This window comes from Lutjanus erythropterus, chromosome 18 (assembly GCF_056507025.1).
Source record: "Lutjanus erythropterus isolate fLutEry1 chromosome 18, fLutEry1.hap2, whole genome shotgun sequence".
NCBI lineage: Eukaryota > Metazoa > Chordata > Actinopteri > Lutjaniformes > Lutjanidae > Lutjanus > Lutjanus erythropterus.
In genome coordinates, this window is record NC_139334.1 from 9,313,186 (window position 1) to 9,339,592 (window position 26,407).

The 26,407-nt window shown below is 40.2% G+C and overlaps 1 protein-coding gene across 2 annotated transcripts in view; it reads right to left on the reverse strand.

Annotated features, from left to right (window-relative positions):
- The window catches only part of LOC146310614 (formin), a 74,334-nt gene that overhangs the window by 47,826 nt on the left and 101 nt on the right, over positions 1-26,407 (reverse strand). The window contains exons 2-5 of one of the 2 annotated variants that reach the window (XM_084742001.1): positions 22,968-24,627; positions 11,432-11,598; positions 4,293-4,413; positions 1,143-1,204 (exon numbers count right to left, since the gene is read on the reverse strand). In XM_084742001.1, coding sequence (XP_084598127.1) covers positions 1,143-1,204; positions 4,293-4,413; positions 11,432-11,598; positions 22,968-24,519 — 1,902 coding nt within the window. In that variant the 5' untranslated portion in view covers positions 24,520-24,627. Of the gene's footprint in view, positions 1-1,142; positions 1,205-4,292; positions 4,414-5,003; positions 7,455-11,431; positions 11,599-22,967; positions 24,628-26,407 lie in introns of those variants that run through there. The other variant, XM_084742000.1, reaches the window with a different exon arrangement.

Genomic DNA, 26,407 nt, shown 5'->3' on the forward strand with positions numbered 1-26,407 from the left:
TCATTCAATGTAGAACTTTCTGTGTGGCAAGGATGGATCACTTGAAAGTAACATTATTAGACATAATACATGAAATTCTGACCTTTAAATTGACACCTCTCTTTAATTAATATATTTTATATCAATGGAATACTGAACTTATGGTACATGGGACTAAAGATCATGGAATTAGGAATTATTAAAAATCTCAGACTAATACAAATCTGTTAATTAATTAATAATAATTATTAATTATATAATTCCTTAATTAATTAATGAAATACTTATATGACTAACAGAACCTCCCTTTCTCATGAAATTGGCAGAAGTTTTAAATTTTATTCTGATTTAAGTTTTTTTTTTTTCATTTTAACTGCTCTGTAGTGTTTCTCTAAGAATGTAAATGTGCAAAATTAACTTTAAAACTTTAAAAACAAACTTACTTGAGACTAACAATTTATACTTAAAAGACAGTTTATACACAATACTGGGCAATTTCAGAACCTGTGGCATTTAAAGCTTGTAGTGCTCTATCTAAATGCTCAGTGGGGTTTTTACACCAGTTCAGCTGCTGCACTTGAGCATTTCATGCTCACTTAGTGCCATCTTGTGTTCAGGAGAGTCAACTGCTAGGACAAACCACATATTCCAAGTGCCTTAAAATTGTGACCAAATCAGTTACTCATGCATATCTCAGACACATGAATTATTGTCACAAATGTATTGTTAAACTTTCTGATAAAATCCAAAATAACTGTGTAATACTGTAAACCAGTGTTCCCCAACCTTGGTCCTCAAGGCACACTGTCCTGCATGTTTGAGATGTTTCCCTGCTCCAACACACCTGATTCAAATGATCAGCTCATCATCAAGCCTCTGCAGGCGCCTGATAACAACCTGATCATTTGAATCAGGTGTGTTGGAGCAGGGAAACATCCAAAACATGCAGGACAGTGGGCCCTGAGGACCAGGGTTGGGGAACACTGCTGTAAACCATAAGGTCTTTACTTAAGTGGTTTCAATTTAAGTTGGCACTTTAAATTGTCTTGTTGTTGCCTTGCCTACTCTACCCTCACAGAGAAGCCTGGGCTAGTTTTCACCAGTGTATCATATATTTTCAGTCAATATTTTAACACGTCTCTTAAAGTCATACAGTGACTTACATGCATCCTCTCCAGCTCTTCCTTGCACTCTCTCTTCAGCTGCAAGAGGGCAGCCTGGTGCTCTGAAAAGAGGCAGAACAAGGAAACTTGTATGACAACACAAATTCATTCTGCTGGCAGTTTTGATTTTATGAATATACATTGACTGACAGCTATCAGTTTAATAATCACAGCACATGTGCTGTCGTTTTTCTTAGGCTTGTGCAATAAAACACAAGAGATAAGTGTCTGCAATAGACACTTCATCAATGGCAATATGAGAACTGTTGAACGAAACTATCAGGAGTTTCACTTAAATGCATTAAATGCAAACCACCATGAAAGCATATAACCAATACGCCCTCACAAGGTCATAAACAGCCCATCATATCCCTTGATAGTGGAGTGTGCCATGAATGACACTGAAACAGCCAATCATATAACAGGTTTGTTGCTCAGTTGTACCATCAACATGTGACACAACAACAAAAACAGCATCAAGTGAAAAAATGAGTGCAGACAGTAAGGAAATTATATAAAACGACAGATCAGCTCAACAATATGGCAACATACCTGTGTGGCTTGATAAATAATAAGTTATAATTTAGATAAATAAGTAAGTGGTTAAATCAACCGTTTTAACTGTTTGGTTACTGGTTATTAAAAATTATCAATAATTCTACATTGAAATGAAACAGATACATCTTTCAGCTACACTTCTCAGTTTTGGCTTCTCTGCAGATGAAAAGAGAATTTATTTGATTAGCATTACATTTTCATGAGCTACTAGCCAATAGATTAACTTCTTAAATCATTATCAAGCCAATCAATAAGACAGGAGACATTCCATCAAGGTGTACTTCTGTTAGTGGTTAACTTCTGCAGAAGGGTGGGTCACTTTCATTGTAAGGAGTCATATTTACAACTCAACCAACCAGTTTTAAATCATACTGCCGGCTGAAATGTTTGCCAGAACGAGACATTTTCTCAGGTCACGACAAAAATAAAACTTACAATCTACTTTTACTTCTAAGATGAAGGGAGGTGAAAAAGTGAAAAAGTGACTCACAATATATAATTCACCTCATGTCTATGATGGCACAGATATATTTTGGAACATGAATAGCTCATTTTTACCTTAAAGTAAGTGATGAACTGCAATATCCTACCCTATCCTATGTTGTGTAACTTGGTATCCCACCCTACAAAGTTTCACAGTGTCTCATCATCTGCTGCCAAGCCTTCATTTCAGTTTATTTGAGGACTAGACTGATGGGTTTGAGGCTCATTTTTGCATTTGTGTCTTTATTCCTATTTACAGTTAAGATTAAAACCAAGATCACATGAAGAAGATGATCCTGTTTGGAACCGATGCATTACTGTAGCATAGACGATCTACGGTACAGAGCCATATTATGTAATGAGTAACATCGTCCTGTAGCAATGATTAATCTGAGTCAATGATTAGAATCAGTCTTAAAAATTACACAGTCATTATTTATACCAGTTAATGAGTATTCTAACCAAGGGTGATACATGTGTTTGAAACAAATGTATGAGACATGGATGCATGCTTGTGTTGGGTTTTCTATATGGCTTACAGTCTACACTTTTCTACATATATTAACCATTATTCACTTTCACACTCAATAATTTCTGAAATATAATTTTTTGGGGTTTCTAAAACTCAAAGATTCAAGTTTATCTAAAGAAGAAAAGTAAATTATCTCAATAAAACATTATTAGTCGGAAAAAATATTTAAAGCTTAAGAGCTTGAGTTGGGCTTAAAACTCCAAAATCTACTTAAGCAAGTTGGCTTGAAAATTTGACAGTACAGTTTAAGTCAACAGCATTTCACTGTACCCAGAACATAAAACAGAGACCTTTTTACTTTGTAACACAATCAGCCCGTGGACAGTCGTGTGTGCTTTAAACCAATCTGTGTGTCATTACACTTTTGGAGTACAAGGTGGGCGAAACATGGCGTGCTGCCCAGAGTGTACTTGATTCCATTAAACACACACATGCTATCCTGTGGTGTTACAAAACAGCAGCCACACCAACAGCAGCATTAAGGTGCGGACACAGCCTCACTGTGTTCTTAAATGGATTTAAAGGATGTCTTACACCCTGCTGCTGATACTTAAATGGCTCTGCATGATTTGTTTTAGAGCGAAGTGTGAGTGCTTAGGAGTGTTATATTGGCGACTCTACTTCAGTTTTTACAAGAGATCCATTCAAAAATACTATCAGTGCTTCCCCACCTCCTCCCCCAACATCTGAAAGTAATAAAAAACATTTCTTTTATGTTAACTATTTTATGTGCGCTCATTTTAATTCCAGCTGAGTGTGAGACTCCTTACTGCGTTTTGCTGTCATTTACTGTAACGCTGCACAAAACAACACACTAACGCAGTCAGTTTGGGAACCCATCTCTCCATAAAGCATTTACTGTTGCTTGAAATATGACTAATGTGTTTTGACTGTAGTTCAACTTACACCTTGCAAACATGTGCATTTTCCAGGATTCACAGGATAATGTGACTCTGTTCCCAGAATAAAACATGTCTCTTCTTTTCAGAAAAAATATTAATTACTAGTCTATAACCAAGGATGGACAGACACTGACCGCAAATGTCAAAACTAAACTAACTAAAATATCAGCTTTTTTTTAAATGTAGCTGATCTGAATCTGACGACAGTGGCGAGGATGCCAGAAACTCTGCTGCTGGGTTTATCACAGTTTTGTGTTCCCGATGCCAAAATGCCCCTCTTTGAACATTTGGACCTGACCTTTTCACTTTTACTTTCATTTAAACAGAACCGGAAAATTCTTCAAAGCAGTCTGTTCTAAGCCAACGTGGAGAAAGATGGCTTTGAAATATTGAACACTTTGTTTCTTTAAAATACAAGTGTTCCATATGGGAAAACTTGCAAAATATGACTCCTTTAACTGTTTTTTCTGGTCCAAATGTCCCCTCCGTACCCCCCAAAGCAGTAAACCCAGGTAAGACGTTGACTACGATATCTGCAATGACCCTTATCCACAAAGCCAATCAGTATGAGGTGTGTCAGTGTAAGCTTGACTGGTGTGATCCTCTGTCAGCATTCCTGGTGCTAGATTTAAAAACAGACAACAGTGTCTAAAGCAACAAGCTTGCGGCTCTTACCTGCCTCGGTGTATTTGAGCCCCACCTTCTCTTCCTCATCTTTTGGTTTGGGTGGAGGCCACACAGCCTGCAGACGCCCTGGAGTTCGGTCCTCACTGTCTGTAGGGGAAGTGACCTCTGTCTGTAGGGAGAAAAAACACATGCAACATGTCAGTGAGTATCCTGGCAATGTAATAAATTAGCACCAATTTTTCTCATAATTGATCGCTCATAAGTCCTGCCCCTTTTTTGCCCCTTTACAATTGACCAAGCTTGGTACTCTTTCTCCTTTCCTGTACTTAAACATGCTGTGTACTAGGCTTGTCTCTGTTGAAAAGAAAAAATTGAAGATGACTGAAATATGTTGCTGGGGGACCTGTAAAAGCGTTAAGATAACCTGAGATAAGTTTATCTTTAGCTAGTTAATGAATGCTGTAGATTAGCTTGCTATTTTTTTTGCCAACATTAGCTAACTTAAGATGTGACATATATAATTGATATATGCATCTTTTACAGGTCCCCAAGTAATGTATTTTAACCATCATTAACCTTCAAAATTTCTTTCAATACAGATGAGCCTGGCATGTAGCATATATAAGTACAGCTAACAGGAAAGGAGAAAGTCTTAGGAAGGGTCAATTTTCCCCTTAAGGCACATCGTGTGCAACTTAAACTGACTACATAAAGATGAGAAATAATTCTGTGATGTTGAGATTTAAAATGATTTCATACATTAGCCTCTAGAGGACTTTTGTTGACTTCCTTCACAGGGGATTTGGAGGTTCTCTCAAAAATAGACCTCAGATTTTCCTTGTCATTCTTGATCTTCCTTTTTACTGCCTCCAGATCCACATCTTCAATTTTTTCCTTTTTGGCAGTTTTGGAGCCAAAGATGTTCTTGAATGTCTCATAGGCCAGGTCTGATGAGGTTTTCTTTCTTTCCGGTGTGGCTGTGGGGGTTTCTGGACCTGGACTCTTCTCACCCAAAACCTCTTTTCCATTCTCAGCCTCTTTTTTGCCGTTTGGATCAGCGTCTTGCCCGTCATCTGACTTTTTGGTCCCGTCTTGATCCTCTAGGTTGAGCAGGTGACTGAGCTGTCCCATTACAATGCTTTTAGTGTCTGTAACAGGTTTAGGCTCTGCATGTTTTTTGGTTGGTGTGACCGTCTTCTGCTCAGGGAAGAGCTTGGCTTTGTTGACTGACTTCTTCAGGCTGAGCAGGGCCAGGTCAGCATCCTTCTCCCTCTGCTTGATTTCTGACATAGTCTCCCTGTCCTCCCCCACTGCTCCTTTCTTCAGCACTCGCAATCCACTGAAGAGAGCTGGCATCTGGAAGGAAGGGGGTGAAGAGGGTGCCATGCCCCTGGATGGGGATGAGGTGGAAGAGGCTGGGGAGGACAAAGCTGTGGGTGGTATTTTTGTTTCTGGTGTTTTTAAAGCAGTTGTGTGCTGTGAGGCAGGACTGGCACTTAGCTCGATGTCACCTGAGGACTGTTCAGGTGTAGATGATAGTGACATGGTTTGATTTTTGATACCATCAGAGTGGGATTCCTTCTTTGGACTGGACGATGATTTGGCTGAAAATTCAGGAGTCTTGGGGCTGGAGGGAACAGAGGTGGACACTGGGCTGGTCAGCTCCTCAGCCTTAGCCTTTTCCTCATGGGTCTCCTCCTTTTGTGTCTTATCTAAGTCCTCTACCTGCTTTAATGTGGCATCGTTATGACCTGCCTCTGAATCCAGATTTCCAGAGACGATGGAAGGAACAGGCAGAGAACAATCTATGCCAGTGTACTCGTCGCTCCCATCTGTTACCACATTGTTGCTACTTTTCTCCGCAGCATCTGACGCTTTCATATCAACGGACATAGTGGTGGTGCTCTCCTTGGGACTCTGTTTGGAAACAGAGGAGACCAGGACCGCTCTTGATTTAGTTCTGTTTACGAACTTGTCTGAATATAGAATAGATTCCAAGAGTGATCTATTCTTAAGTTGGTGTGTTCTAAACACAGGCACTTTGTATTCTGCCTCCTTGCAATCTTTTAGCTCGTCTCCAACACCAGGGTCCACTTTTGTATTATCCTCCTCAGGTAAGGAGGGTTCCCTGATCCTCCCAAGCTTCTCTGACAGATTAGTGCTGCTGTGGGCTGCCTCCTCATCCTCTGTGTCACTATACGTTTCAACCCTAGTGACCTGGACCAAATCTGGGTCGACCGAGGGTCCAGCTGCTCTTTTAACCTGTTTACCATTCTCCTTGGAGGTTTCCGATGACTCAGCCCTCTGCCCTGTGTCGCTGGAGGCAGTCACATTATCCTGATGCATATCTTGGGGCTTGTTCTCACTGTTAGAAGTCTGATCACCTTCAGGAACTGGATTCTCCTCATCTGGCAGATCCTTGAAAGACATCAGCACGGCTGATTGCATGTCTGCAGAGGCCGATCTGTCCCGGCTGAAGAAACCGCTGAATGCATTCAGGAGGGAACTAGTGGGCTGCTTCCCCGGTCCATCTGAGTTATTACTTGCACTGTCCATTTTTGTTCAAAGTTTAACATCGACTGATAGCAAAGCGAGGCAAACCAGAATATGTAGCAGCTCTATAGCGGAGTGTCCACTGAAAATGTCACAAAAGGTTCATCTCCCCCACCTCCAGTTATCCAAGCTGCTCCTATTCCACCTCTACCGTTAGCTGGGAACAAAAGGTCTTTGTATGGATAAAATCGCCCCAGCTCCTCTTACCTTCTCCAGAAGGGTGCCAATTACAAAAACACTATCCTGTATTCCTGTTTAGTGGCAGACAAACAGGTTGTACATAGTAGACTTTCATTATATGACATAAAGTGTACTACTGACTGTATAGCATGTTGTCAGTAGTGCAGTTCCGTCTCCTCTGTGTGAGAAAGTTTCCCATGACGCTGCAAGTGAAATCAAGCTGTTCAGTGGCTGGAAGCATGTCTTGCTGTAATCTCCCTGGGAGAACAGCAGAGCAGAGTTCACCTGCCTTTCACTAAAGTACTTCCAACTGTTCCGACAAGTTGAGCGGAGGTATTATCCATAAAGTCGCGGGGTTATCCTCCTCTGTGTACCGATATACGGTGTGGAATCCATGACCAAATTGCTCCTCTACTTAGGGTCTGTCTTCTTTAACTTGTCTCTCAGTTTACAGTCCTGTGTGCTGTTGTGTGAGAAAAAAAACCTCAGGTTGGGAAAAAAATGTGTCTTACTGGTCTACCCAGTCTGGGGACGCCTCCCTTCAGGTTCCTCCCTTCCTGGGAGGGGACCTGCAGAGCCCGGCACCGCAGGTGTCTGATTACCTCTGCTCACTTCCGTAAAATGGCTGCAGAGGTAACAGAGCAAACACAGAGGGGGAGTCAGGCTGTGGTCAGGTGGAGAGCTGCAGCGCTCCATTAACCCAGTATTACTGGAGGTTAGCGAAATACAGGGCTTAAGATGTGGTGATTAGTAAGTCTGGCCATAGCCAGCTCTAGCTAACATGCTAAGAAGCTAATATGTGTGATTAAGAGCTCATGAACAAACAGACAGAGCAGAACTGAATTCAGTAAGAGAAATGGCATTTCATTTACTTACCCCAGGTCTCTATTCACTAACTGGAAGGTGAGTTTTGAGGACACTTTATATGACAAAAGCTTTAAAACATTAGCAAGCTAACATAAGTTTACAAGCTAACAAAAGGGAATACAATCTCTCTCAGAGAGAAGAGTATCTAAATTGTTTTTATGAGAAAACAGTCAAAACAAAAAAAACCCTGTGGAGTTTTAACTTGTCCTTTTTTTAAGCTTAGCCTTGATTTAACCTGTTCTAACCTTTTATAGATTTGGGTATAAATGTCAAGAAAGTTGTTAGCAAAGCACAAAACTCTTAAAACTGTGGTTGCCCTTAGCAACTAAAGGTCACCCTCCTTGACTACATTCCTTCAAACTGCCTGATTGAGCACCGTCTGAGCTGGAAAGGGCACTCTTGTACAAGACTGCTTAAAGTGTGCTTTAGTTTTAATCCAATTTTATGACTGCCTTAAACTAATCATACCACTTTACAATAAGACTACCAACACAACGACCACTATGATTTATAAATAGTTTATAAGTAAGTTATTAATTAGTTGGAAACACTTCATAAATAATTAATAAACTGTTACAACACATTAACTAAAAAGACAATGACAACAATGACCTGTTGTTTGCCAAATAGTGAGCCCACGTTTTTTGTTTGTCTTCTCCATCAGCCAGCGTTTATACCTACAAGCATTATTAGATATTTGTTAATTCGCCACCATCAGCGTACCTTACATGCACAACATGTATATTCTGCTGCTTAATGTCTCTCTCACATTAATACAATAACAAAATACATAGTTTGATGATGTTGTGAAGTAAGTGGTGTGGGATCATGGGATCTGTTTTCTTCACTATTAAACAACCACCATGGCTGATGAAAATCCATCTTATATGCCTCAGGCAGAAATAATCTTCATGGCCTATGTCATATTAAAGATTTATTTACCTTACATTTAGTCACATGCGGCAACTTCCTTCCTCACTGTCTGAAGATCTTGTTTTCCTCTAAGTTAGAGCAATTAGCAACTAGCTTGCAACAGCTATCAGGAAATGCACCGTTACCTTGAACAAATTACTGATTTCCCTGAGTTTGAACATTGATGGACACATCTGGGATAATTTAAGTACACAACTCAGCAAAATATATAACATATGTATACGTCTTTTAGACATTTTAATACAGAAATGTTACATATGATGTCTTTAATAGTCGAAAAGTTTCATTTCAAATCAAATTGTCATATCAAATTACCAGATTCATACACTAGGCTTTTGTCAGTTATAAAAACTTATTTGTAAAATTAATTAGTAATAACAATAATTGGATCTTTTGGATAGTAAAGCTACATCAATATATGAAAACTGTTATAACTTGTTTGTTAATCATTTATTAAGTGTTTATAAGTATTAGTAACTAACTATAAACCATTATAAATAATTTATAAAAGGTAGTCTTATTGTGAAGTGGTACCAACATTTTTTAATACAATGGTCTCCTCCAGTACAGGACCAATGACTAGTAATTAATTGCTTTTCCATTAAGAAATCCTGATGGAAAGACTCAAAATGGTGATGTTGAAAATGGAACCCAGCAAAATAACTGCTTGAATGATGGAAATTCTGTTGTAAAACCGTAACTCCAAAAAGCAATTATTTGTCACTGTTTTAATTTAATGCTTTATTGACTTACCAACAAAAAAAAACCAACAAAAAAATACCACTTGTAATTTCATTTTCCTGTGTTTGGTGATTATTTTTTCCTTCATCTGAGGAAAGTCACATAGATGGGGGGCTTCCGTGACTGAGGAAATTAAGTTATGTAAGAGCAGTGGTATTTCAAACACACACAGTAAATCCCCCCAGGGGCTGTACTAGAACGAAGCACCACTGATAGACAGGACTGTGATATGAACACAGATCTGACACATATAAGCTAAAAAGAGAGGTGAAACCATTCATTTAAAAGTTGCAGATCATGCAAACACTCCAGATTTAAAAATAAAATAGCAAATCTAGCCTACAGCTTTGGACTAAATCATAATCACAACCTTTCCTTTGGATATCCAGCTGTTAGAACACACTGAGAAAACATCTTTAACAGAGGTGTGTGTTTTTCTAATGACATAAAAATGGATGCCAGGGACAATGAAGCCAGAATGTTAGATGACTGTCACGTTCACAACAACACAGAGTGTCTAATTCTGCCCAGCATGGCCTTTGTGCTGGTATGTTAACCCATTATGCTGACTGTCAGGGCAGTAATTGTGTCTTGAGAAAAACAATGTGTGGCTTGCACTGATACACTACCCGCCTTAAACCACACCCAGGTAATCTCCCTCATCTGCCACAGGAATGAACGCCTTTGGCAGACAGCATGATGGAATCTACACAGACTCATAGATGGAAACAGTTTTTGTATCAGTTTATCAGATAATTTAGACCTGCAGTCTGGTAGTTCCTTAATTGCGCTACTTATTTAGCATAATTAAACCCTACAAAAACCTGAAAACAAACAAGGCATTGTTTGCTGTAGGCTTATTTTTAGAAGAGACACATATTGTAACAGTGGGATTACATCAGTCACATGCTCTGTGGCAAACTAAATATCTCATGTTGCAACTTCTGTTTAGTAACAGGAGCGAGAAATCACACTAATTACTCCTAACAGCTTACATCGCTGAAAATAAAGTTAAAAAAATCTTGCAGGAGAAAGAGAGATTTTCTTGTCTTTGCTCTGAGTGAAAAAGAGTTTTGAGTGGAATGATCTCAGTCAGTTTTGGCTTAAGAAGGACCCGTTAATCCACTTCTAAGAATTCATGATCAGGTGGTTAAATGCCCGAGTGGAGAGAAATCCCCATGAGTACCACGAGGGTAAAAAAGTGATATGGTACACTGCTCTGTGTGTGAAAATTAGCATTACAGCTATTTTAAAGGGATAGTTTTTTTTGAAGGTGGTTGAAGGTGAAGGTGTTTCAAAGGTTAGTTCGGATTCACTAAAGTCAAACAATCAAGCTACCCAATCAGGGCATGGTTAGACCAGGGACTTCTGTGTTCTGCAAAGTAAATGATCAATTTTGCCTATGGAACTTTGTTGGTTTAGAAAGAATGATATCTGGCTTATACAGCAGCGGTCACTAAAGGCTGTCTGACAGCAAAGTAAAGTATCAGCAATTCATTGTAAGGCTGCAAGTAATGATTATTTTCATTACCGCTTGATCTCCTAAAATGTTGTTTGTCCACAACCCAAAATGATTCAGTTTTCTGTCATACAGGACCAAATAAACCAGAAATATTCACATTTGAGATGGTGAAATCAGAGAATTTGGACATTCATTTCTTAGAAAATTACTCGATTACCTAAATGGTTGGTGTTTAATTTAATAGTGGACAACTAATTAAGTAATCCATTAATCACAGGAGCTTCTAGTTCATTGCTTAACTTCCATGCTGGTACTCCTCTCCGTTTCTCCAAACTGGGGGCATGCTGACCACCATCTACTGTCTTTCAATAAGTACCTCATACAACCCCACATCAAATAATCTGAACTATCCCTTTAAGTGTTTGTGCTGCTGATGCTTGAGGACCCTCACCGTGCACTCCAGCTTAGGGCAGTAGGGTGTGTCCCCAATGATGTCATCCTCCGGCGGTGTGATACGCAGGAAGTCCAGGTGATCGGGGCGTGGAGCGCGGGAAATGGGCTCCTGAGGGTCATCGCCGTCCAACATCCAAATGTCATCCTGACGCAAGAGAGAATCCTCTATAGAAACACACAAACGAAACAAACAATAACAGTCTAATTAGCACTCAATGTGTTGCAAGTAATCATAGAATGGAAAAACAAAAACAGGTGTGATCATGTGTGTCGGGGCTAAATAAGCGTTGCTGACTGTGGTAAGTGGGTTTCCTGTATAACCTGCATGTGTGATAAAAGTGGAACAAGGTAGAAAGCGGACATCAGAATCTTTTAGCATCAAACAGGCAGCCAGAGAGACCCCTGTTTGATGCAGGCTCGAGGGCACAGCTATTTTTATCTGCACTTAGCCGGCCCTGTTCCCGTCGTCAACACCAGCAGAAAACCACACACGTCCAATAAGGAAAACAGCTGCAGAACATTCACCTCAAACACCACTGTCTAATACTGATTTGCATTCAGGACACGGCGCTGCTCAGCACAGTGACTGTACTACAATAAAGTCAGCTGCAGATAGGCGTATGTGATATGTGTGAGCCTGTGTTTATTCATCCAGAGGTCCTGAGGGAGGACTTAACCTTAATTTAGATTGAGAAACACTGCCCTCTCCTGACCAGGCAGTCACACAGAGCTGAGTGAACAGTAATTATAAAAACTCCTTAGAAAACACCTAGACATGGCACCTAGGCCGGCAGTTTAAGACCTATGATGTAGAAAAAAACCTGAAATATAACATAACTCATGAATATCATACTTATTTGCTGACAGGCTAGTCTTTCCAGGACCAATATGGCAGCAATGTTGACGGATTGCAGCAATGAGCTGAGGCATCTCTATATGCCACATCTGTCAGGTGGATGTATTATCTTGGCAAAGTAGAAGTGTTCACTAACATATTTTAACAAATTTGTGAGCAAAATTTGAGAGAAATAAACCTTTTATGTGCACAGAAGAAGTCTTTAGATCTTTTACTTCAACACATGAACAGTGGGAGCAAAAATAGAAGTGTTGCAGAGTATATATTTAAAAAAAAAAAAACCTCTTTGCTGTTTTTGCTGCAATATGCTGCGGAGGCTGGATTCATTCTGTGCATTTAAGAGCACCTGGCCTTAAATATTTACTACTCGGTGACACACTGCAGAAACAGCCTCAACCTGCAGAACCTTTCTTATGTGTCCTGAACAAATCACATGGCATTAACTTCAGGAACCAAGCTGGTGCCAGCTCATGAGGGGCACTTGAGGCGCAGAGCAGAAACACAATTTTGCATTCTTCTCACGTGCATAGCAACATGATATATAGCCTGTTTTGATGCATGCATTTACTGTCTCAAGAGAGTCAGCCATGCAAGTCATACAAGTTAAGGGATATGGGGCAGGAACAGTGAGTTGAATGAATAAGCAGGAAGAAAAGGAGGTAGAGACAGAGGAGAGATGTGCAAGTGAGGGGGGGGGGGTGGGTGGGTGGAGATCTTGAAGCCTGGTGACCTCAATTTCCTCCAGCTGTAAGACAACACCTCCACCTAGGCAGAAAAATGAGCTGGCAACAGAGAAAATTATACCACTTCCTATACAATTCATGTTCAATACGCTGCTAAAATATCCCATCACCCCTTTTTTTAAAGAGTATCCCTGTAGAGGACATACAGTATTACTGTATTACTGTCCAGCAACCACTTCTAAAGACTTGGAAGTCCCCTTATGTTGCTCCCCAGAGGCTGAGTCTCAGCCAAATGCTTTTAAATTCAGTTATGAGAGGCCACACACACACAAAACTAAGTGGGGGGGCTTCATTTAAAAATGGAAGCATTGAAATTCAGCTTCAGTTTTCTACGACAATCAGTCATTATTAGACAGCAGCAATGCCTGCAGTCCGTCCAGTTATCTGGGACTTGGACTGCAGGAAAAAGAGGAGGATGAGATTAATAACTTTTCATTATGATAATGCTGCGCTGCATGGTCCCGCAGCAGGAACTGCTGACTGGAGGCTGGTCCACTTCCAAATGCAGAGTGAAGCCCAGTCAGGGCCAAAGAAAGAAACTACTGACCAGAAACAGCCCTCCGCACAATTCCTGCTTCTGGTATAGCATGTATAGCAAGAATCACAAAGTACACAATCATACACTATGCACGCAATTTTCCATTTTTTCCCACTCAAGTATACCACCTAACTACCATGATGAGAGTAGGCATAATAATATGTTAACTCCACTACAAGAGAGACCTAATGTTCTATGCAGTTAGGTGGAAAATAATGTGAGCACATACTGTCACTGGCCAAAATTAGTAGGAAAACATCAACATATTGGATATCTACAAAAATCCAATATTGTACATCCCTACTTTACAGTATTAATAACTCAAGGAGAACACACAAAGTAAATAAATGAAATGCATGAGGGAAGTAAAGAAAAAACACAAACATAATATCTGCCCAGCCCAACATCTAACATAACATGACCAAATAATAAGCTTAAAAAAAGGTGCATAAAATGACTAGAAAGATTCTTACATTTTTCAAAATGTTCTAAGTTTGGACCTCAGATTTGATTGATTTGAAGACGTCAATGAAGCAAATTTTTTCCCCAATTTTAGAGAGAACCCTAGATCAGTGAGGTAAGTTAAAATGCATTAGGATTCTTCTATATGCCAAAAGGATTGAAAAAGCAATTATGTTTTTGAAACTCTATTTTACATTTTGCTTCGCACTTACACACTGCCACACTTCGTTTGAAATGCTGTATTTTCATTGTTTTTATTTTATTATATACACTCTATTTTTAACTTCACTTTTATTTTTCTTTGGTGAGTTTTATTTTCCATCTAATGTTTTAGTAGTATTGTCAAGTGGACTTTTTTCAAATGAAGAAGTTAAACAGTCTTAAGAGCTTGCTTGTACATGTGTGCCTATGCTTAGCCTAATAAACAGTAAACTAGTCACTTAATTAAATATGCATAAAGTGGCCCACACTGCCACCATCTGGACAGGGTGAGGAAGAGGAATGTCTGTATGCCTGTGGTCAAACACACTGCAGTAAAGCTCTGATGTCACTGCTGTATGCTAGAAATAAGACACTGTTAAGTAATGCACAACACTGCAGTGTCGTTACAGTAAACAGATGTGGAGAAGCAACTCTTTTAGACCCATTAGGTAATGAAGGCACCGCTGCATTTACTTATTCGATACTTGATGTATCACTCTCTTACATCACTCTCACACAGTGAGCTTAAGTTCACTGACCCTGGGGAAAACTGCGTGCTTATTGCCATTTAATCTCCCTCCCTGCTGCTCTAAAAGCTGAGACCAAATCACAGTGTCCATAACTGAGGGGACACAGGGTGCAGATGGGACTGTGTTTTTGGTCTGACAGCAAGTGATGCAATGCTAACTGGATCAACCCAACCCATGACAACAGCAGCAGGGTCCTCGACTTCCCAGGACTTTTCCACAACACTTTCAGTGGTGATCTAGACAGTATGACAGACAGAGATCGTACCATGACCTTATACGTTCCTCTCTGTGGAAGTCTGATTTAAAAGATGTGAAGTCTATGGCTGTAACTTATCGATGAGATCAACTCTCACATGCTTAGAAATGATGACAAACTGATTATAGAATAATAAACACCATATAATGCTGATTTCTCCTGTCTCTCCTCCCATTGTTGTTTTTTTTATTTCCTGAGATGTTTTAATCCTCTGTTTTGATATTGTTATTTTATGTAGTATTATTGTTTTTGGAAAGGACTTTGTGCTCTATGCTTGGCAAGTGCTATTAAAACATGTATCATCATTTATAAACTGAATTCTCTATAAGTTCTTGTAACCAGTGCTGCCTGAACACCAATAACACAAACAACACCCTCAAATTTTGCCAACTGACAAATGTAGACTGACGTTTACATACACAAATGTACCTAAACGATTCAAAGTTAGAGTTGAGTTTGCTATGATCATTAACTGCCACCGACTCTAACAAGTTTATCACTCCATACTTAAGCCCTTTTACCCGTAATATTGGTGGAGTCCCATGTCACGGTTCTCTGTCATGGTCACGGTCCCATGTCACCGTCCCACGTCACTGTCTAATTCCGTGTTATGACCCTGGCCTCCCATTCATTCATTATCCAACTCTCTCAACAATGTCTAACACACATTTGAAACCAGTACTAGTTGAACTGTGTTAAATAGCTAACCTTAAACCTTTGCAGGAAACTGAACCAGACATGCTAACAAATTTAACATTATTCATCCATTTAAAAGGAGCTGGGAGAATAAGCAAGGTTAATCTATACACCGAATAAAAACTGCCACAGTTCCCAGCCAGCGCGTGAATAATGTAACTTATATTCTTCTGATGTTTCAGCGAAGTTGTAATATCATCCAACATCATCCTAAATGTGATGTTACTTCAGAGAGATGTTCACAGCATAACCAAGAGCAGGCTATTCAAAATACTCTTGTCAATACACCACCCTTTGAACGTTAATATGATCTTGAACATAACTTAGCCCTTTCAGATGGCAATCTTATCTGTTTGGGGAGCTCTGACAGATAGATAAGGAAAAAAGGAAAATGCCGAACTAATTTTTCCAGGAAAAAACAAGATTTTCAAGGAACATTAAAGTTTTTCTATCTTGTTTATGTGTTTTCATGAATGGAAAACTGGTCAAATGTTTTGTCAGTTTTCCAGGGTGAGTGGGAACCGTAAAAGTCCATACTACATAATACACTTCAGCAAAGTTGATGTACTTTAATAGAGACTCAGAGACATCTACAGTACATGAAGGTGTTTCCTCAGAACAAACCTGCAGGTGTTGAATGACAGTGCAGCAATTTGACAGTGAAAATCACAGTGTGTGAGTTAGCAGCTGTCAAAATGACAGCATGGGTGTTTCTCAGTTGCTGTAAGCATTATCATTTTAACAATAAAGTATCTGTGTTTGGGGGCAGCTCACAGCCCATCTAATGTCTGATCCTGACAGGTGGGTGTTGTCAGCGGTGATGAATCAAACCACCTGTCACTCTGACGGCCGGTCCTCACTCATCCCGCGGTCAGAGAAAGCTTTGTGGAGGCTGTGTCGAACACAACAAAGCACTTAAATGAAACCCCACTATTATTCTTGATACCCTTAAAGGCACTGACTCTGTCATTTTGTTTATAAGCAGAAATAAATTAATCTGATCAGGGACTACAGCAGAACAGAACAGACAGAAATATCTACAGTATGTGTAGGGTTGAAAAATAACACTATTATGGTAATTATGGTGATATGATTTTCCTCAACAGGCCTATTACATATTTTAGATGTTTGATATGATTTAACCACCCACAAACCAGGAGAGGTGCATCTTAAATGGTTGCTGCCCACCATTAAACAAAAGAAGAAGAAAAAGAGGACATCCAACAGATTACATGTCACAGGTTTATGTAATTTGGAGGATACGAAAAAGGTACCTGTATTCCATTACAACAACAGAAAAAAAAAACAATTCAATGCCACGGCCTCTAGGGAAAAATGGTTCACTGGGTGGAAATTTCAACAATAGTTTGTGTTTTTAAATCAAAAAAGAGGAACAACATCACAGTACACTGACAGTTCTACCTTCAGATGTGAAAATAATCATCACCCAAGAATAAGAATCATCTAAGCTACACAGAACAGCATCTAACATCCTACACAGAACAACTGCTAAAGTGCTACACAGATCAGTTGCTGACATTAGCAACACACATATCCAGTTTGCTAACTTGTCAATATTACTTCTTCTTATGTCAGTTTACTTACTTTGATTGTGAAATGTTCGTATACTCGCTAGCATACAAAGTAAATTTAAATGTGCATAATTACTGCTACTAATCTGAATGCATTTTCACACATAAAAAGGAGGGGATAGCTGGACAAACTACTACTGAACCTTCAACGAACATGCATTACATTATATTAGGCCAAACTATACCATAACTCTCCAACTCACCATATTTGGTATTGAGGTAATCTAAAAGTAACAGAAAGTAATCCAGTTAGATTACATTAATATAATTACACTTGGATTAGATTACTGGCTACTTTTTTTAACAGGTAATTAGTAATTGTATCAGGACACATTTTTAAAGTAACAGTCCCAACCCTAACAGCCAATCATGCGGCAGGAATAAAAGTAAGACATACTGGTTGGCAGCTTTTTGGCAAGTGTTTGTCATCTCGTTCAGTGTATAAATCTAACGTGATCTGTGCATACTAATTAAAGTAAAAAGGATACACATAATAAGCTAAGGCTTCAGCCTACACCTTTTCTGTCAGTACAGTTTGCCTTAATTGATTTATTTACATGTGCATCCTAGTTGCAAGCCAAAAATAATAAAATAAATAAAAATGAACTAAAGTACAAAGAAAGAACTTTTTATTGTGACAATAGTTTTTGCACCACTGCCCAGCTCTATCTATATGCATATCTATAAATACAGAGCTTTCACATATTAACCCTAGTCTCACTCCTCCCACTCTGCAGTTTCTTTCTTATTACAGATGCAACAGCTCTGCTCAGTGTGCCCTCTTTCATCCAGCAAAAATCCATAACCTCATCATTCAAAGTACAAGAACTGGGCCATGTGGCCTGGTGAGTGCATCTGGCAGCCTCCACCCCCCTCCATCACTTTTAGCCAGGAAGAAGGATCATAGACTTTAATACAAGTCATGAAAAATGCAGGCTTTATAAATCACCCCGTTTCTTTTGCGCCTGTCACAGCCGTCTCTCCGCGCAGGCTTGTCGGCTGTGCAGGGCTGTCGGACTGGCTGGCTGACTGACTGACTGGTTTGACTGTCAGTGCTAAGGCTTGTGTAAGGGGTAGTACATGTGGGAACTCGGAGAAGAGTGCTGCGGTGCTCTGAGGGCCAGAGCCGTAATGTAGCATGACATGATGCTCACAGAGTCATCATTAGTCATTTGAAATGTATTTCTAGAGGCTGATGGGTATATACAGATCTGAGGAAGAGGGAGGAGAGCTTTCATTGGGGCTGGCAGGCCGTTGACTGGGAGACAAGAAATTTGGTTAAGTTTGCTTCAGTCCACTGGTGAATGTATGTTTAAAACAGTGGGAGGGGAAGACATTTAAAGCTGCTCATGCTAAAAGGCATTAGATGGAACATAGCTAACATTTGCCAAGGTGGTGGTTTAGCGATCATTTATTAAAGAAAACAAGTTACACTTAATCTGAGAAGGACCTTTGTGCCCTGTTTGTCTGTATGAAGTATGCAGCTCAGAGCAACAGCATGAGACGGACTGAGTTGTTTTGCTAGAATCCACTTCATTATGTGAATAGAGCTGAGCCTTGTCCTCAGTGGATAGAACAATGTTGCATGGCAGGGCACTTCGTGTTGAATGACAGCGAGCAGAAAGAGCAGGGCGATACACTCCTGCTCTGCACTGATCAGTTTCATATGACCTTGCTGGAGCGTATTGGGTAATCTGATTATGGTATTGCCTGCCATATGTCAGACAATAAAATGAGTAGGGAACTGGGGGGGGGTGGGGGATAAACAGAGAGACAGAGAGAGGGATTTTTTTAAAACTGCTATAATCAGTATATTTACATAATGATAGTGGACTTATAAGACAGACAGATGGTTAACAGTGTGGACAATTTAGCAGATAAAGGGGAGATGTTTTCTTGTGGGGGCTAGTGAAAAGCAAAAACAGACATTTACCAAGTGTCCAGAAACATGACTCAAAATGAATCCTAATGTTGCTATACATAAGCTAGATGTGTAAATATAGGCAACTGTAAGTAAATTATGTTGTATTGATTTGCCAAGGGTGGCTAATGTTAGCAGTGCTAGCAGCAGCAGCCTGCTCCTCTTGCAGTAAATGTCCACATTACTGTGCTGAATGTGGTTACTCAGTGGTCTGGTTGTGTGGTTATGCTGGTTGCCAGTTTATTCTGACACAGGCTACATACAACCTTGTTTTCATTTTCTAGATCAACATAATGCCAGACCACAATGTTTTTTTGTGAGATATCATCTTTACTTTCCACCTCACTGCTTACATTACATTAGCGCCCACCTGGTGGCATTTAGATGCAACAGTTAACCTGTTTACATTAACAAAATATTAGTAATTCGTTTAACTGACTAGTATTTCTGGTGCCAACTAGGGAGGGTGGCCATCGTTTAATCCTTTACTCGACTAATAATGCACCCTATTCCTAACAAAGTTCCCAAGTTTTTTTTGAGTTGTGTACTTTCAGTATACTTAATGTTTCCAACAATGTTCAGGTACAGAAAAATCCACAATTTATTCAAAGCAAGGTGGTAAGTATAAGAGAAGAAGCAACACAAATGATAACATAAAGAGAAAGTAACTACATTAAATACCACAGGGTAAACACTTGTAAAACAACCACATATACACCGTTAGTAAACACATAAGCTATTCTCGCACACACACTGCAGTGGCGGAGCATTAGCACATGAAGCAGACAAGAGACTTTGTTACTTTAAAATTACCATTTTTGTCTGCATAATAATAACACTCATTAATAACCACTGAGCTTCAATAAGACAGCGCAGATTAAACAGCCCGGATCATAATTAGTTTGACCCACGGAAGGCCGGGCTTCACACTGACCCACTTAGCCCTTTTGGCTGTACTCTGTGATGTTCATTTATCTGTGTTAACATCTGAAGTGTATTCAATTATCAAGCGACACAAGTGCAACCTAGTAAACAGCTGAGATGCAGCAAAATCGACAGAGGGACTTTTCTTTTAAGATTAAAGGTTTAAGCCTTCACCGTGATGTGCGGCATGCAGCATTTGGTTAGCATGATGTAGGAAGCATTAAAAGTGTATCTTTCACAGAATCATGCGCAGAGCTTATGGATTCTAATATCACACAGTTATATTTGATGAGGACTTATGATATTAATCTGGGACCATGCTCAGGAAATTAAAAAAGAAACACTGGAATTGATAAAAAGAGGTATATTATGTTTGTCTGATAGTTTTAAATGTTAATGGTGGCATCTGTGTGTGTGAACACCTAGGTGAGGACACATAGGGACAGTGTCATTTCACTGGGAATTGATCCAAATCATCTCCACATGAGTAAAGCCAGCACCAGACAGATAGCTTAGCTCTCCTCCTCCCTGCGGCTACTGCTGAGCTGAGCACTGCTGGCTGTGTTGGTTCAGCTCGTGCTGGTCTATGATGTAACAACTAAAACGCTCTCAAGCTTCCTTAAAAATGCAGCATAGTTCTCTAATTAGGGGTAAAACTGTCTATACTGACTTTAAAAAAAGCTCCAACCATTATCCACGGTCTGTTAAGAAATTACATAATCAATTGAAGGTCTTTTGTTTGCTGCAACAGATTAAAGGAAAGATTACAGTTACTGAAAGGGATGATTAACTACATTACAGAAGTAGCTAATGTAATTATGATGGTGATGCTTCAAAAGCATCAGGCCCACAGCAACAGCACCAACTTGGAATTTAGTGGTCACAGTAAACAAACTTTAAAGAGAAAGTTCAAGCCAAAACCAAAAATGCATACATACATTTTTCCTCTTACCTGTAGTGCTTTTTACTCATCTAGACAGTTTTGGTGTGAGAGTTTTGGTGATATTGTCTGCAGAGATTTCTGCCTTCTTTCCGATATCATGGAACTAAATGGCATTCAGCTTGTGTTTCTTAAAGTGCCAAAAATAATACATTAGAATCATTTGATCGTGACCTTGTTGTGTTCGATTTTTTTGTAGGAACTCTTTTCTTTCCACCGGAGTCACCCGCCAACTGCATCACTGTGCAGAGGGAAGTTTTCAGAGAGGTCACAATGTGGGTAGGGAAGATGTCACCGGTATGAGCCTCTTGTCCATGAGTAGATGCATGCTTTCTTCTGCATGGTGGTAAGTTTGGCAGATAGTAGAAAGAAAATAGTTCTTGTCTGTAAGTGAGTCTGGAAAGAATTGCTCATGTGTTTTATTAGTGCTTTGGGCACAACAAGCCAACTGCCATCTAGTTCCATTATACTGGAGAGAATGCAGACATCTCTACGGCTGATAGCTCCAAAACTCGGCAACTCGCACCAAAACAGACTAGATGGATAAGTAGCACTACATGTAAGATGAAAATCTGTATTTTGATCTTGGAATGAACACAGAAGCGTCTTCTACTCCTCAATGGGCAAAAAGCAACAGAATGGCATGAACAGTTAAGCCAAATACAAACTAGTGAGACAGGCAAGATGAGTGACTGGAAAGTGGAAAATAGAGAGCTTAAGTCACCAATGGTCAATGATATACAGTGTGACATTATTATGGGTTTGCAAAGATGTTTTAAACCATTTACTCTGTCATTGTAAGGATAAGGGATTATTAAAAAAAGAGGAAAAGAGTTCTGCAAATAAGGAAACTCTAATCCTTCCTTCTGTAACCCTTGTGCCCACCAGGTCCCTGATCCTTTGTCAGGTTCCCGTGAACTGGATAGGATGTGGGTTTAAGGGAGGGACAACAGATCCCACAGAGTCCAAATTGGCAATGCTTCAGTTAACACTCCGCTCACGAGTATCCCGGTCAGGTCAAACCCTGTGTCAACTTTGAGCCTTTGATCTCGGACACTCCCACTAATCTCTGCCTTCCTAACGGCGCGGAGGGAGTTAAAATGGATCATCAGTGAAACTATTCTCAGGCCCTGCTTGCCCCTCGTACAAATCTGTTGGGTAGTTTTTTAATTTGTGGTCACACGCCTAAGCCAGGACGAGCACTGTGGTCAATGACTAACAGAACTAATAGAGATATGTTTTAAATAATAATTATTGATTTGTTTTTATTAGTTTATTAGATAACTATGGACAGATATTTTCTGACAACTTGTAGAAAAAAATAAAGATCCTGTAAGTTGCTATAATGAGTAACTGTTTTGAATTTTACTGAGATACTAAGTAATTATTTAAGATGTAAGTGATTTCTATGACATACTGAGTCATACTAAGTCATTATTTAAAGAACATTTTTCATTATTTTGAGATACTAACACATTATTTCAAGGTTTCTCATTATAATAACTTAAAGGTTAATTGTTTTTCACATCACACTGGCAGAAATGGCCTTTCACAGCAGCTGGAGTGACAGGTAAAACTGTTTGTGGAAAATATGTGTCAGTTACAATGCTGCAGAGTAAACTGCTGAAGCATTTCAACAACAACAACCTCAGGCAGTAGGTCTGACACACACTCGAAACTCTCTCAACGAAGCCTCTTTTTTTCTTGTTCTGTTCTTTGAAATCCAGCAATGCCAGATGAAGGGCGCATTCTGACAAATGTTTCATGCTAACTGAGATGATAAAAGCACTGGTGTCAACATTTACATCAAGGCAGGCAGTCTGAACATGAATCAGTGTGTTCAAAGCGGGAGCAGCGTGACTTCTAGTAACTCACCTGTTGTTGTGGAGTTGCTGGAGGAGTTCCACTTGCAGTTGCTGGGCCGCCTGCTGAGGTTCAGATCCAGACGGGTGACGGTTCGTTTGTTGCCGTTCTTGTCGATGACCTCTGTGAAGATTTTGGGCTCGTCCGTGTTACTGGAGCTGTCTTGTTCAGGGTCCACATCCTTATCTGAGAGGAGTACGATGCGGTGGTTGAGTTGCGGACTTGCCTGCTTGGAAGACAGAGGGGACAGGACCGGGGACATGCTCTGGAGGCTGTTGGAGGCAGGGAAAGAGCTGTTGAAGACCCCAGCCAGAGAAGGAGAAGATGGGCTTTTTGTGTGGGACTTGGTTTGGGGGTAAGGCTCACTGGTTTGGGATAGGGGCAACCGCAGGCCCTCAGAAAGCTTGTTAGTCGTCTTTTCTCTGTTTGGTCCTTTCCACTGCTGGCAGCTGCTACTCCCTGGATGTAGCATGACAGGCCCTTCTCTGGTTGGGCTTGTATGGTTGACATGTTGCACTCTCCCTTCCACATCCTGCACTCTGGCCACTACCCTGACCCCCGTGTTGCTCTGGTTGATTTCACCATACAGCTGCTGAGCGGACTTGACTGCTGATGCATTCTCAGATGACGTCTCTGCCAAAGAATCAAACCTCTTAAGTGGTCGAAGATTGCTGCCACTTTCCCGTCGGGTCAAGCCCCCCTCCATCAGGTTGCAAACTGACGACTCATAACCCAGCTCACTGTCATACTCAGAGAAGTCGCTGCAGAAATCCATGTCGGGGTCAAATGTCCGGTTGTCCTCCATGAAGTCCCAACCCTCACGAACAATCTGGAAGGGTTCCTCCATAGGCAGTATGGGATTACTGACCGCGCTGACAAAAGAGCCAGTGACTGAGCTGTCAGAGACAAGGACAGAAGGTGGAATACCTGTGATCTGCTCCACTACTGAAGAACTGGATATACCATTATGAGCAGGAGGCTCAGTAGATGAAGTTCCACTTGTAACCTTCTTCTTCATCTTACTGTGCAGGAAATCCTCAGCACTGTCAGGCTTCTTGCCCCCCAACTTCTTCAGCTTTTTGCTCTTGGATGCAGCTTTCTTTTGTTCTGGAGGCTCAGTGGGAGAATAGTCGTTGTTGCTGCTGCTGAGAACCTGACTCCCAATGTGAACCTCCTGACCCTCCATGTAATCCTGGAGTTTCCCATCCTGGTTACCCATCCTGACTTTGTTGGCGCAGACCCTACACAGTGATAAGAGATCCGCAAGCAACTGGTGGTGCTCAGCCGCCAGCCAGCAGAGCTCTGCAACAGCTTCCTTTGTTGCTTGCTGGGAGTTGAGGAGACTGCCTGAGGAGTCGGAAGACTGGCCTCTTTGTTCGGACACTGCAAGATCCTCCTTGCCCAAGTCATGGTCATTACCGGCCTTTTCTGAATGAGGGGCGCGGCTCTTGTACTTGAAGCTTGGGGCCCGCCTCTTGGGGAAATACAAGCTGATGTGGCTGAGCTCACGGATGGGTGCATACAGGAGCAACACAGTGTGTGTGCCCTCCATGATGGGTGCCATGTTAATCACTCAAGCACTCTGAGTAAGTGGTCAGGCCCCAGACAGAGTGACTGGGCTTGAACTGCAGAGCAGGATCCCTGGCTATTCATCACCTGGCCTGTCCAGATACTGTCAGAAAGAAAGCAGCACACAGCTATAAATCTCAAGATACTGTATGTCCAAGAACATGTTAGTCCTATTTGTGACTTTTATACATTCCTAGGGCTGTCAGTATACTAGAATTTTAAACTCTGATACAGTACTAATATAGAAAAATTATACTTGATACCTTTTTTGATACCACAGCAAAGAGAAAAAAGTTATAGGCACACAAAATGGGACAATATTTCTCTCTTTTTTGTATTAACAACCTGCACACAGTTCTGGTACAGAAACTGGTATGTTTAATATATATGTACATTTTTACTGTATTTGTTTTTCATGTATAGTAATTTAATTTACTAAAAATACAGGCGAAAGTTTAATGTTTCAGTGCCCTTATATTTGGACTATAAAGTTAATTGTTGCATCCATAACACATCTTTGTCTCAAGTGATGTGACATCCACATCTAAAGCATCATTGCATAAAATGTGTTTATGTTATTATTCCATATACTGTTTATTCTATTCTGTCTAAAACATATATGCCAATACGGCAGCTATTCATGCCCCCTTAGTTTAGCTATAACAAGCAACAAATTCTCAGTTGATAAGAAGTTATGGTGGATGAGTGGGGTAAGTACAGCACCAACCCATGGAAGAGTGTTCTGCGAAAGGAGGTTTTTCGGTCAGTGTTGACACATTTTTTAAAATTTAGTTGACTTTATAATTACATTTTTTTTTTTTTTAATATATTGTCATTTTCAGTTTCAGTCATAGTTTGGTTAGTACTACTTGGTTTGGTTTAGGAAACTGAATTAGTTGATTAGACTTAAAAGATCATGGTTTGTCTCAGCCATGCTGGTGAAAATAGCCATAATGTCTGTTTACACCTTGAGTGCAAATAGCATTGTTGGCTAGGACATCTGGATGCTTGTCTTTGTCATGCTACGCTATATACACATACTATACATACTATGTCACAATGCATTGCAATGCAACACTTTTTAACTCCCTCCAGAAACAGTGGGGGCTACTTAAAAATGTTCAAAATAAAATGCATACTTACTGCTGGCGCACATTCAAATTATTTAAATGACCCTGCAGTTTTTAAGTATAAAAGTACAAATTGCTCCTTTTCCAACACGTGCACCCTATATTTCACTGTCAAACCCGTTCAATTAAAAACTAAAATAAATAAATAAATAAATAAATCCAACACTGCAGTGATTAACAGGACAGTGGCTCTACAATATATTTACGTCCCTAAACCTATCATATCTTCATTTTTCTCTCCGGGCCTTGTTGTATAAGTGGATGAAACATTTCTAAGCCGCATTTCATCAACATTTCAGAAGCTTTGCCGCATAAAAGCTGAGAGTGTCACACAAGGTGACGACACACGCAGAAGCCAAAGCTATGGCTGCCATTTGGCATGTTTACAAGCCAAACAGGAACAAATTTTTACTGTGAATGTGCTTCACTGAATATACCCTGAACATTTCGCAACCTCTCTGAACTGTTTACATCATAACATAATCCCGTGGGTTACTGTCACCTTGCACAGCACGGGTGCTATAGTGAGTGTCAAGATGGCAGCATACATAATTACACTATCCTGCGGGTTACTGCTGCCCACTACAACTCAAATCGAGAAATATTCAGCCTAATTTAACCTAAATTAAAATATACCGCATTCAGCTCCGCATTAGGCTCGTTTCAGCTTCAGTTTGATGTTATATATTTAATTTGAAGCTGAAAGTCAGTTCTGGTCAATTGCACCTGCAGCAGGTGAAAGTACAGCAGCAA